General features: G+C 42.0%; 1 protein-coding gene across 1 annotated transcript in view; it reads right to left on the reverse strand.

Annotated features, from left to right (window-relative positions):
* The window catches only part of ADAMTS18 (ADAM metallopeptidase with thrombospondin type 1 motif 18), a 150,745-nt gene that overhangs the window by 64,085 nt on the left and 72,569 nt on the right, over nucleotides 1-14,091 (reverse strand). The window contains exons 4-10 of the mRNA XM_068992935.1: nucleotides 12,793-13,075; nucleotides 10,073-10,266; nucleotides 9,720-9,803; nucleotides 8,042-8,201; nucleotides 7,327-7,432; nucleotides 5,099-5,236; nucleotides 2,855-3,008 (exon numbers count right to left, since the gene is read on the reverse strand). Of these exons, the coding sequence (XP_068849036.1) occupies nucleotides 2,855-3,008; nucleotides 5,099-5,236; nucleotides 7,327-7,432; nucleotides 8,042-8,201; nucleotides 9,720-9,803; nucleotides 10,073-10,266; nucleotides 12,793-13,075 (1,119 nt within the window). The remainder of the gene's footprint in view (nucleotides 1-2,854; nucleotides 3,009-5,098; nucleotides 5,237-7,326; nucleotides 7,433-8,041; nucleotides 8,202-9,719; nucleotides 9,804-10,072; nucleotides 10,267-12,792; nucleotides 13,076-14,091) is intronic.

The raw sequence follows: 14,091 nt of genomic DNA on the forward strand, positions 1-14,091 counted from the left end.
GAAAGATCTATAACTTCAGGAGAGTTGTTTAAACTTTGCACAGGCATCTGACAAATGCTTAATATATGATCCTCAAGTAATGACAGTTATTATTATTATTATTTTTTTTTGGCTGCATAGTGTGGCTTTCAGGATCTTAGCTCCCCAGTGAAGGATTGAATCCACACCCTTGACAGTGAAAGTGAAGAGCTCTAACCACTGGCCCACCAGAGTTCCCAATAGTCATTTTAGAAGTTCACTGTATATTTCTAAGGAAAATCAAAGTCATTACCATTTGTGCATTTGTTGCATATTTAGCGCTGTATATATGATTTGCAAAGGAATAAGCTAGCAATACCTTTAAGAATGGAATGACAAGAGACAAAGTTAGCCGATAAGCTTTTTCCAAGAAAAGAATGGCTACTTTTTTCTGCCAAAAGCTTCACCTTAGTTAGAAGTAATTGTGAATGTGTTAATTTATACACATGAGAGACTAGTGTTTGCCAAATTAAGATCCATGCACCATGGAGGATATACCAAAAAAATGTGGATGGTGTAGGCATACATTTTTCTAATAGCTATGCACTTAAGTTGCACTAGAAACATACGTAATCCCATATCAAACCAGTGATTTGGGGGTTATTATTCCTTAGGACTGGACTTCTGTTTTTTTTCAAGTGGGTTGATTCATAAAAAAGCAACAAGTGAGTCATCATACAGAGATACGGCACAACTAATAAAAGTAGTTCTTAAGGACTGAACATTAATGCTGAAGTTTAGGAAACACTGGAATTACCTAATGAGGAGGAAGCACCCATACTCATCAGTATGGGTGAGGAGATGTTTAACCTCTACCATCTAAAAGTTGTGTGGCTTTGGGCAAATGGAATTCTCTGAGCCCCAGTTAAAAAGCAGGTGATGATTCTCCTTCAAAAGGTTGTGAAGGTTGAGGAAAAGTGAAATATGTCTCTAAGCAGAATGCCATGTGTGGAGCAGAGGCTTGATTAGCAGTTACTATAGGTAGATGGGCGGTGGTGGTGCTGCTCACGGTGGGAACGGTAGTAGAGAAAAGGAGGAGGGAGGAGGGAGGAGGGGAGGGAAGAGACACAGAGATGCGAAGAGCAGCTGCCAATCTCCATAATTTCCAGGTCTCCAGACACCCAGGATTTCCACATTTCTCTTTGGATACTAGGGAGCAACCAGCTTAAAAATGATTCTACTTTTTAGTGACGTTGAGATGGTCAGTGGCGTGGTTGTTGACCAATCAGAAGAATGTTTCTCCCATTTCTACCTCCTGGACTTTTGCTTTTTCCCATGTATCTTTTTCATAGAAAGATATGTCTTCCTTTTTTTAATTTTAAATTTTATACTGGTGTATGGTTGATTAACACCCTGATTCGATTCCTGGATCAGGAAGGGCCCCTGGAGAAGGGATAGGCGACCCACTCCAGTATTCTTGGGCTTCCCTGGTGGCTCAGCCGGTAAAGAATCCGCCTGTAATGCGGGAGACCTGGGTTCAATCCCTGGGTTGGGAAGATCCCCTGGAGAAGGGAACTGCTACCCACTCCAGTATTCTGGCCTGGGGAACTGCATGGACAGAGGCGCATTCCATGGACTGGACGCAGAGTCGGCCACGACTGAGCGACTTTCACTTTGATAGTGCAGCAAAGATGAGCGGATAAAGAAGATGCAGAGTATGTACACATAATGGAATATTACTTGGCCATAAAAAGATGAAGTAGTGCCATCTGCAACAACACAGACGTGTACTGAGCTGGGCTTAGCCGCTCAGTCGTGTCTGACTCTTTGTGATCCCATGGACTGTAGCCTACCAGGCTCCCCTGTCCAAGGGGATTCTCCAGGCAAGAATACTAGAGTGGATTGCCATTTCCTACTCCAGGGGATCTTTCCGACCTAGGGATTAAACCCATGTCTCTTGGGTCTCCTGCATTTGGTGGGCAGATTCTTAAACACTGTACCACTTGGGAAGTTTATCATTCTAAGTGAAGTAAGCCAGAGAAAGACAAATATAATATGATATCGCTTATATGCAGATTCTAAAAAAAATAATACAAACTTATTTATAAAACAGGTAAGTGTTCCTTGAAAGAAAGACTTCACACAAAAATCTTGAGTAATCTTAAAATTACTCAAGATACACCTTGAATTTTTACATACCAAAAGAGGTTAGCTGCCAAAGATCATGTTCATATTACTGTAAAAGGTATACGTGTGCGTTTTGAAAGGGCGATGGTCTTATATGAATTACATTAAAGGCGAGGGTAGGATGATTTAAGAGAATAACACTGAAACATGTACATTACCGTACGGAAAATAGACGACCAGAGCAAGCTCTGTGCGTGCAGCAAGGCACCCAAAGCTGGTACTCTGGGACAACCCAGAGGGATGGGGTGGGGAGGGAGGTGGGAGGAGGGGTTCAGGACGGGGGGACTCATGTATATCTGCGGCTGATTCATGTTGATGTATGGTAAAACCCATCACAAAATTGTAAAGTAATTATCCTTCAATTAAACTAATTAATTAAAAAAAATAAGAGTATGAAACACAACAAAATGAACAGAGTTAGTTACGAGCATTAGGTGAAAGCCATTGTATCTAGATTTACTACTTGTGATAAAATCGTTGTCTACAGAGGAGGAATTCGGTATTTAAACCAGGCATGGTCTATGGGGGATAGGTCTGGATAATTCATTGACAGTAAAATTGCCACTTGATTATCACGCCAAACAAATGACATTTCAGAGGTAACCCAGACTCTAACCCTTGGCCTTAGCAAACCAAATGTTTATCCTTCTGTTAGGTACACAGACACACGATAGAATCTTAGCAAGTTTGAAATCACAAGCAAACATACCTTCACAAAACCAAGGCTGCATAACTTGGCTTTGGCTCCAAACTGCCATTTGCACTGTGTGTCAGCATCGTAAATCTGTCCTGGTAGTTTGTCTGGATATTTATACTGTCCTGTTTGCTTGGGCTCATCCACCAGACACCCAGCCTGAGGTGTGCTGCAATAACACATCCTTATTAGTTACCATGTTTCTCTGCGATCTTGCCACACAGAACACTATACTTCTGAATGCATTCATGCAAGGGAAAATGTAACATGGCAAAGCAATAGGCACACGCTTAAAATTAAGAGTGAGTCCTGTCCTGTCTAAGAAAATGAAATTTACAGGACCACAGTGTTTACGTGGAACTGGAAGTTACGGTTATCTGATTGGTTAAACTTGACCTGCAAGGAGATGGGAAACGTCAACTTTCCCCAACAGTCTCATTCAACAATATTCAACAAATTTTTACTGAGTGCCTGCTCTGTGGTGAGTACTAAAGTCATAATTTAAATAAACTAGAGACAATTACCTGTCCCCACAAAGTGGAAAGTCATGCTCTGTTTGTTTGTTTTAAACAGATAATGGGGTGTGGTCGAAGATATATTTTACCTCCAGTAATCTTTATGAGCAACAAATGAATAAGGTTTTTGAAAGAAATCAGGAGAAAGGACACAATGGGAACAAAGCAGAACAATCTCCCTGAGGTATACTGAACTGGGATGTGTTGGAAAAAAACACAGTCCAAATAGGATGGATTTTCACCGATCTTATCTCCACTTATTTAAACAATTAAACTAGGGTATCAGTGACAGATAAAACAGCATGGTGGTTACACATGACTTTGGAGTCAGACAGATGGGGGTCCTAGTCAACCAAGCCGATACAACCAACTCCTACGTATCTGATTACTAACATAATATGACTTCTGTAAGAGTTGTTCACAGATCAAGCAAGACAAAGTAACACGCTCAACACAGCACAGGAAGCATTCAAAGTTAGCTTTTGTTGTTCTTATTGTCATCATCAGCCAAAACGATTTAACTGTATCATATTCATGACATTCAATTTATAGTAAGAACTTCAATTTATACTAAGCTGACCTTGATTTGTCATATTTACTGATTTCATTCTCACATGAGATAGGAAACATAACTTTAGACCCCAGACGATAAATTGAAAACTAGTAAGAAAATCTCCTATGTGACAAAGTCATATAACAAAAGCTTTGTCAATATTTCACTGTCCTTTGGGGCATCATTTGGCTTGACATCCTTCCACTGAATCATCCTTGTCTGTGTGTATGGCTAAGTCTGTAAACATCTGCAAATAATAGGCAATGGTACAGGTTAAAGAAAAAGTATTAAGAATATCAATTCCCAAAGAAACTTGGTTAGTTTCCCTAATACCCGGTCAAGAGGCGATGCCTTTAGAACCTGAGTGTTCTTGTGCACCAACATAGATTAATAAGGTATATCTACACACATATGAACAATGAGATACATACATACATGCCTAATGCCTCTAGTGTCGCATAATGTCCAAATGGTTAAATATGTATTATATTCAATAAAATCAAAGGAAACCTCAAAGCGTTTCAATCTGGTGTTCATCATTTAATACGAATCAGATTCCTAACTCGCTAACTCCCATTTTACTAATGAAATAAATCTAGGAGTTCTGAGTTACCGGAGGAATTTTACATAGCTTTCATGCCCTTTGGATGTCTTTTGGACACCGAGTTAGCTCCTGGCCATTTCAAACAAAGTAGCCAATCACCACAATGCTCCATTCATTGTAAAACAAACACTCTATTTTAGTACTCTTACTACTCTTAGGACCGAGCTGATTGACTAGATTAAAATAATCAGTCACAATAAAAAGATAACATACCCAGCAACCTCTGGATGTCTTAGAGCAGACAGTTCTAAGCACAGATTTTGGAGACATCACAGATCTAAGGGTGTCTTTTGCCCTCAACTTACCAGCTGTAGAACCTTCAGGAACACTATTAACCAGCCTAAGACTCAATTTCCTCAACTCTAAAACGAGGATCATAATAGGACTGATGTGAGGACTGACGGCAGCATTATGTGGAGAACATGTAACACAGTATTAGGCCTTCCATGTATTTTTTTCAGCCACAGTCACGACAATATCATCATCACCATCAACCCACCAAGTACTTGCTTTCGTGTCTACTGAGCACCATTCACGGTCACTCCTCCGCACCGGGGAGCGCCCTTGGCCCTGGCCTGTCTTCTTACCTAAGGAATTTCTTGAGGTACTGCCGGCTGCAAGAAGACCATGAGAACACACCGTTGTTTCCGGCCAGCGTGGGGGACATGATGCTGCCTTCCGTTTTCCTGCAGGGATTGCCTTCTCCATCGTGAACCATGCCGAAACTAGGACAGAAAGCAAACAGAAAGGCTTCCGGGAGCCCGTTTTCCAAACTGCAAGCAGAGGACGAGAAAGGGGTACTGAGAATCGGGGAACCCAAGTGAGGGACAGAGTTACCGAAACTGTAAGAAAAGAGAGCTGGACCGTAACGAAGACTGAGCGCCGAAGAAGTGATGCGTTTGAACTGTGGTGCTGGAGAAGACTCTTGGGAGTCTCTTGGACTGCAAGGAGATCCAACCAGTCCATCCTAAAGGAAATCAACCCTGAATATTCATTGGAAGGACTGATGCTGAAGCTGAAACTCCAATACTTTTGGCTACCTGAAGCGAAGAGCCTACTCATTGGAAAAGACCCTCATGCTGGGAAAGATGGAAGGCGCGAGGAGAAGCAGCTGACAGAGGATGAGACGGTTGGATGGCATCACCGACTCAATGGACGTGAGTTTGAGTAAGCTCCAGGAGATTAGCGAAGGACAGGGAAGCCTGACGTGCTGCAGTCCATGGGGTTGCAAAGAGTCGGATATGACTGAACAACAACAACAACGATTCTGTTGTGACTCTCGTCTACAAACCAGCCATTTTGCCATCATTCCTCTCAATTTATCAGGTTAGTAATGGCAGGATGGCTGTATACTGTGAGCTGATCAGTGGGGGCCCCAGGGATTTAAAAAATTTTTTAAATTAATTTTTACTGGTTGCTTCACAATACTGTGTATTTACTGTATAGCAAAGTGAATCAGCTGTACGTATACACATGCCCCCTCTTTTTCAGGTTCCCTTCCCTCTTAGTCACCGTAGAGCCCTGAGCAGAGGCCGCTGTGCTACAGCAGGTCCCCTAGTCATCTGCTCTATCCACAGCGGTGTGCGTACATCAATTCAGGTTCCCAGTTCACCCCATTGCCTCTTCCCCCCGGGGGGCCACACGTTTGTTCTCTGCGTCATCTATGTTTCACTTCCGGCTTTGTGAAAAATAGGATCTCTGCTCCCTTTCTAGATTCAACATACACGTGCTGATGCACGGCATTAGAGGTGATGGATCCACACACAGGGATTCATTAACCTCGGCATGCACTCAGGGAAAGCCGTTTCCCAAGCTCCACTTTGCCCAATTCGGTTCTTCTTTGTACCGAACCAAGAAGCTAAGGGGTTTGTTTGGGAGACAGTCTTTCTAAATATATTCGTGAAAGTCAAAAGCAGAGGGAAATTTATGTATAAAGCACCAAAGGAAAGAGTGAGAGTCACAGAAAGGGGGATAAGGTGGGGAGAGATCAAAGCCTTTCCTCTAAGAGGAAAAGGTCATTAAACCAGCACCTTAGTGCAGTTTTCCAGATATAAGAAATCCAACTGAACTGGATTTTGAACTTCAAATTTTTTTTAATTTCCTAAGTTTGATTTGACAGCCTATAAAAAGATAATATACATTTTCTTTGGTACATGTCAAAAGTTTTATCAAAATCTTATGATTTGTCTCCTTCATAATTTAACTATTAGGCCATGTTACTTACAGTCTGAACAACAACAGCAAAGTCCATTTACACACACAATGGAATACTAAGTATCCAACAACTATCACATGTTGTTCAATAAGAGCCTTGACAATGACTGGCCTTTGTTGGGGCCCTTCTTTCAGTAAAGTGTGATCTTCCCTGGTAGCTCATCTGGTAAAGAATCTGCCTGCATTGCAGGAGACCCTGATTCGATTCCTGGGTTGGGAAGATCCCCTGGAGAAGAGATAGACTACCCACTCCAGTATTCCTGGGCTTCCCTGGTGGCTCAGACGGTAAAGAACCCACCTGCAATGTGGGAGACTTGGGTTTGGAAGATCCCAAGGAGAAGGGAACGGCTACCCACTCCAGTATTCTGGCCTGGAGAACTGCATGGACTGAGGAGCCCACGGGCTCCAGTCCATGGGGTCTCAAAGAGTCAGACACGACTGAGCAACTTCCACAAATGGAAAAAACAGTCAAGTACTATCGTAAACCTTATACAAGATGTGTCCTATTTATTCCACCCAGATCGATAATAATCATTAGAGCAAAGCCAATGAACCACCCAACTGGCTTTCATATAAAGCGGTGCATCGAGGGGTCACTTACTTGTGCCCTGACTCATGAGCGATGGTGAAGGCCAGGCCAAGCCCTGTGTCCTCATTGATGGTACAGCTTCGGTACTTGCTGCACATCCCACTGATGGGGGCGAACCCTGTTGAGAGCAATTTCAAATCCAAAGGAAACACTCCTGATCATTTCTGATGTCCAAATGCTGTGTACACTTTTAGTTTAAAAGACGATTGTTGTTGTTGTTGTTTTTGCAGAAAAAACACTAAAGGTATATGGCTCTCTGTCCTCTCTTATAGATAACAGTAGAACTTAACATTTTGTTTCTTTTTAAAGATACTTTCAGCTGAGTCCTTCAAAGTTCAAGTAACTTTTTAAAAAAAGCATGCTTACTTAGGGGCACAGTTGAATGGCACAGAGACTAGGCAGGCTCTTTTCAGCTATCCAGCTCTGCACTCAAGATGCTTTGGGAATAGCCTACAACTTGCGTAGTTAAATGATAATTGATCTCATGCCTGCAGGATCATTACAAAGTTTAAGAAAGAAAAACACAATGGGAATAAAGTAAAGGGGTCCCCATTCCACACTGTTCAGTTAAACAGAACAATATTCAGAGAGGGTACAATAAGGATACTCCACAATTTAAAGATTATCTCCTTAATAAGAATCCCAAGGGCCACTCACCCAACAGAAAGTTTCCAGCCTGTGTTTTTAGCTGACATGGGCGTGCCTGAAGCACGTGTTCATATCATACCTAGAGTGTCACACGGTTCATTCTTCCAGGAACAGATATCAAATCCCGTGAGTAAGATAGCATGGTCATGCCTCTTGCCGTTCTTTCCAACGAGGGCAGACTGCCACTGACAGAAACTATTCAGAGACTGGTCTGCATGGTGGTTGATCAGCAATCCTCCCTACAGGAAAACCGCACAAATCAAAGTGTGGACGTGTGACAGATGTGAGAATGTCGCATCTCTCCATTTGTACAGGCAAACACAGAAGCATCACGTTTCTGGGGGAAGGGTCAACAGGGGAAAACACCTGAGCGAAGGTTGGATGTAATTGGTGTTTAAAACGGTTGTAGGTAAATGTTCACAATATTGGAAGTAAACACAGAGTTTCGGTAGTGTGCTTTGTGACCAGGTGTATTTCTATAACAAATAAATTGGCATCAGTTAGAAGCACCTTTGTCCGTCTCACACTGGTACCATCTTTATAGAACTGTTACTGCTTTTACAACATAATTATTACTTAGTGGGGTAAAGTTCAGTGGGTCCTTCAGTTGATCATGAGGACAGAACTGATCATGGCTTGCTTACTCCTATGTCAGAATTTCCAGGAAAGGGCTCAGCACATCATAGTTACAGTCCATCAATCAATAAACTGAAAGCTCACTGGATGGATGAAGAAACAAATAATTACAATATTCTAAAGGGTAAGCAAGGACCTACTCTTAAAATAATTTTTTAATCAAATGTTTCCTAAGAACTATTAACTTGGGCTAAGTTGAGAGTTTTTAGACAAAACCCTTAATTATCAGTGAATTAGGATGCTGCTGACTTTGAGTCCTTGGGAACAGTATAAGTAGTAAATTAGAAGTATCTCCCAAACAACATACACCTTTTCTTCTTTTCTAAAATTCTAAGAATAATTTGATACATTGTTAACCTCTGGAGCACTAGAGATCTGGCAGTTATATTCATTTTTGCCTCACCTCTGACTCTCTGCTTTGTCCATTCATTACTGGGTTTACAGATGAAGAGGAAAAAGCCTTAGGGGACTTAAAAATAGTCAGATTGGTAACTCCCACCTCAGAAAATACAGTTGTATTCAAAACACCACAAAGCAGGAGATGCCGTACAAGTTAACACTTGTTCTGCTTGTGTCTCCCTGTAACTAAGTCAAGGGCACTTAAATATTCCTTGTTCATTTTCTGTAGTACCTAAGGTGGTGCTGGGAGACAGTAAGCTATTTACCTGAATTTTCGGATGACTTATTTTCAGTATATTTTCAAAATATCCTTTTGTAATTACCCAGAATCTCCAACTTGCCAAATCCAGCTAACATTTAAATCTCTTACCAAATGTACTTTCCTTGTGAAGCCTGCATAATATTTTATAATGTCTATATTCTACTTTTTGTATTCATTTTACTTTTTTGTAGCCATATTACATATGCACTTTTAATCATATTTTATATCATTGTATATCTACACATATATTGTATGTTTATATATAAATCATCATTTTGTGAGGTTTTAGTATTTAAATACACAACTCTATTGGATTGTACTTTCCTTGAGGGTAATTTGAAATTTTCAAAGTTGAATTTCTAATGACAATTCCATGGGGTGGCAACACAGCAGGTGTTCACTAAGTGTACCCTGAATGGCAGAATGAATGAAGAAAAAAGAAATGAAGTGTGGCACCTACAGGTTCTTGTTCCAGAAGAATGAGGCTCACCACGACAATGTTTATATCACTTCCAATGGTCCCATCTTTAAAGAGGCTGGAAACCTGTTGAAATGAATTGAAATCAGAGAAAAGTTAAAAAAATTTTTTTTTAAATTTCCAAAACTGCAAGGGAAGATCAATAAAACATATTTATGAGCAAGTATGCATTGATTTGGCCAAATATATTTATGTAGGAAGCCAATTTCCTTCCGACTTAATTTTTTTCAGTACAGTCACGTGGCTGCGTCTGCTGTTTAACTCATGCACGGGAATTCCACGATTCTGAGCTGTCTCAGGGAGGCAGGAGGCTGGGGTCCTGACTGTCTCCGTACCATGTTCATGACCGTGAGGATGTACGTGGTGACGTTGGCCTTGCCGTGCTTCTCCACCATCTTCTTGTCTGCCACCACAAGGGTTTCCACGTTGAGGCCCTTCTGTGACTTGCCAGCTGACCTTCTGGGCCGTCCCGAGCTCCCATATTCATCAAACCTGAGATAGGTGTCCTCTGTGGGAGGCTTAGGGGCATCTGCAAGGAAGAGAAGAGCATTTGGAAGGGCCGTCAGCAGAGACCAGCGGGGGAGACAGACAGACATCTAAACCAGGGGAGGAGGGAGACACGTAAGGAGCACTTCACTCGCCTCCTGGCAGATGATGCCACTGCACCTGTTCTGGGACTTTGGACCTAATCTGAGACTCTTTCAGAGTGGTGGACAGGCAAATGGATTGAGCAACTCAATAGTGCTCTCCAAAGAGTCAAAGAAAAGCAGCTACAATTCTAGCTGGAAGAGTGGGTCAAGAAAAATCAGTATTGTGGGAAGAATCTTTAAAACCATACAATGCGCATTTTATTTTATTGCTTAGAAACTGCAGACACAGACATTTTCCTTTGCTTCTGAATTCATTATCACACTTTGTATTGCTGTTGTTCTTGTTCAGTCGCTAAGTCATGTCTGACTCTCGGCAACTCCACAGGTTACAGCAGGCCAGGATTCCCTGTCCTTCACTATCTCCCAGAATTTGCTCAATGTCATGTCCATTGAGTTGGTGATGCTATCCAACCATCTCATCCTCTGCTGCCCCTTCTTTTTTTCTATATACAGTTTGTATATTATTTTCTAACTGAAGCTTACAAATATGTATCCTGTAGAATGCTGCCCACGTTCTTGTTTCATCAAGACAAACTTTAATAGAGTACAAAATGAGTGGTCAATAGGACTCTTTGACCCAATATTAATTTAAGTGCTGTGGAAACAGAATGGTCAGAAGTGATATTTTTAAATTCTATTAAATGCTTTGTAACAGATTAGGTGCAGGCATGGATATTGGCCATAGTGTCTGAGCAGAGACCTCAAAGTACCTGTTAGATTAGGCACCATCCCTTTAGTTAATGGACAGTGACAGATTCAAGGGTTGCTGGCTGGGAAAGCTCAGGACTGTATGTACTATAGATCCATTTAATACTGTAACAACTGGTACAGTCATTATAGTGAGGTCAGCTCTCCACAGAGAAAAATGAAATGACCAAATCATTTAGAGCTCGATTTAAAACCTCAACTGGCCATTTTGATAAATGACTCTGAGTTTCAGTTTCCTTATCTGTGAAATGAGTATAATATCTAATTGTAAAGTTGCTTTAAAGATTAGCTTTTATATTTCATATCAAGTATGTGTCATTGCCACTGTGAATATCATCACTATCCTTAATACCACTAGTATTACAAATTCATGCCAAATAGATGTTCCTTAAAAGGATATTTCAGTAATACCAAATCCCCGAAACCAATTAAAGTGCTAGACACTGTCTTTCACGACCTCTAGTGATCACCGGCTTCCTCTGCTCCTGGGTACCACCCAGCTGCCCCGTCCAACGACATAGTCACAGGCTGCTCACAGCTCCTGAGACTCTGAAATGTGGCTGGTGCCACGGAAGGAACGGATTTTAAATTTTGCTTAATTTTTATTGTTTATTTTATGTTTAAAAGACAGTATTTGATTCAGCTATTGAAAAAACTTTATATATGGAACAACTTGACTGTGTACGTCTACTTTTCACCTTTACGTTTTATAAAATCTAGATACAGATTAAGCATTTCTGGTGAGAATTTACTGTCTGATTTGGAATTGTTCTCTGTAAAATAAATAGATTTCTAAAATTTAATATGAAAAAGAATATAAAATACATCATTTAAATTGGTACTTCATTGGTTATATTGATGACATACTGAGATGATATTTTGTATATATTGGGTTAAATAAAATATGTCATTCATGCTAATTTACCTACTTAAGCATTTTTTAATGTGTCTATTAGAAAATTTAAAATTACATATGGGGCTGATGTTATATTTCTGTTGGACATTGCTGGTATGGAAAATGCAGATGGTTGTGCCCAGGTCACAAGCCAAGTCCAAGACTCCCTATGTTCCATCGCCACCTCCGATCAGGTGCCAATATTCTCGTTAACTGGGAAGGCTGTTGAGTTAGTCGCTCAGTCATGCCTGACTCTCTGCAACCCCAGGGACTGTAGCCCGCCAGGCTCCTCTGTCCATGGAATTCTCCAGGTAAGAGAATAGCATCTGGAGTGGGGTGCCAATCCCTTCTCCAGGGCATCTTCCTGACCCAGGGATTGAACCCGTGTGTCTTGCATTGCAGGCAAATTCTTCACCATCTGAGCCACCAGGGAAGATTCAAATCTTCAAAAAGAATACCTAACCACACCTGGGAATTCACCTCTGATCTCTCTCATCATTTGGAAGACTAGGTCCTTTTCTCATACAGAAAAGATACAGAAACTATAATAATATTGGGACATACAATTTAAAAGATATTAAAAGAGGGGAAAAAAATCTTTCCAGTTTAACTGGAAAAAAAAAAAAGGATCACCTAGTTTTTGTCTGACAGGACTGATTTCTGGCTCATCTCCAAGATTAACTTCAGTGGGAGCTGAGCATAGCCCAGTTTTATCCTGCAAAGTCAGCACACCCAGTGATGCTTGGGAAAACCCGTCGAGCGCCCAGAGAGGAAGAGAACAAGAAAAGGTTTCCTTACATACATTTCTTGCGTCGTCCACAAAAATGCTGCTTTTGCAACCTTCCATGATGCTGTTCTCTCTCTGGACTCCAAGCGGTGTGGGGAGTGTGACTTGGGGGGTGACCCGCAGGGTTCCGGCCGGAGCGCAGGTAGCCTTGGCAACGCCGGACCTTCTCCTCCGCCGTCCTTTTGTACAGCACGTGAGGATGGTGGCCTGCGGGGGAGCTGTAGTTGTGTTCCTGGGCCAGGAGTTGAGGTAATGGCGAGATGAGGAATTCATTTTTGTGTGTCCTTATGAGGCCTGACTAAAAAGCCAAACACAAAGGAAACATTAGGGATTCCTTGCATCCCTGTTTTGCGCGTGTAGATTTTCAGCAACTTCCTGTGTGCAGGCGTCGCCCTAAGTACCGGGCACAGGCTGTGTCATTTTATTTGCACCATAAGCAGCTGCAACTGTTCTTACCCCCATTTCACAGGTGAGAAAACTGAGGCTAAGACAGTAAGTAGGAAAGCTAGTATCGGTACCTAGAATTCTCTACTTAGTGGGGCAGTGCTGTTAACTTCTATTCTTGGCAGCTAATCTCCATGTTTGGGACTGAAGGTCTGAGTCATGAGACATTCTGGGATTCTCCACACTTAGGACAGGGGAGATACCATAGTTAACACTGGACACAGCCCCACCCTCCAAGAGCTTATGGTATAGACAGTAAAAACAAAGACATTCCATCTTGACTTCGTAAGTGCTCAAAAAAAAAACTAGTAAGGATGGGAGAGAGAGGAGTGAGTGACTCTTGGTTATCTTCAAGTGAGGGTCTGGGGAATCTGAAGGGTTACTCCAACATGGACAGACGAGCTAAATCAGGAAGAAAGAGGAGACCGGGACAAGCCCATCCAATCACAACGTCACTTTCAAGTTCACGGCACAGTATGTCTTTATACATGAAATTTCAGACAATACACCCCCGCCTTTCCCCCCACATGCGCTGTACTCTCTCTTCTCTGCATTTGTTCAGAATTTCCCTGATCCCCAGGCACTGCTGTGAAAAGTGTGGTCTATGGACCAGCAGCTTCAGCCTCACCAGCACGCTGGTTAGAATTGTGGACTCTCAGGTCTCTCCCCAGACCTGCTGACTCAGAATTTCTGTAGATCCCTGGGTGGTCTGTCTGCCCGGTAACCCTTGAGAAGCACTGCCACAGGCCAGCAGGGCTTCCCAGGTGGTCCTAGTGGTGAAGAACCCGCCTGCCGATGCAGGAGACATAAAAGCCGCGGGTTCGATCCCTGGGTCGGGAAGATCCCCTGGAGGAGGGCGTGGCAACCCAC

This window comes from Capricornis sumatraensis, chromosome 20 (assembly GCF_032405125.1).
Source record: "Capricornis sumatraensis isolate serow.1 chromosome 20, serow.2, whole genome shotgun sequence".
NCBI classification, from domain to species: Eukaryota; Metazoa; Chordata; class Mammalia; order Artiodactyla; family Bovidae; genus Capricornis; species Capricornis sumatraensis.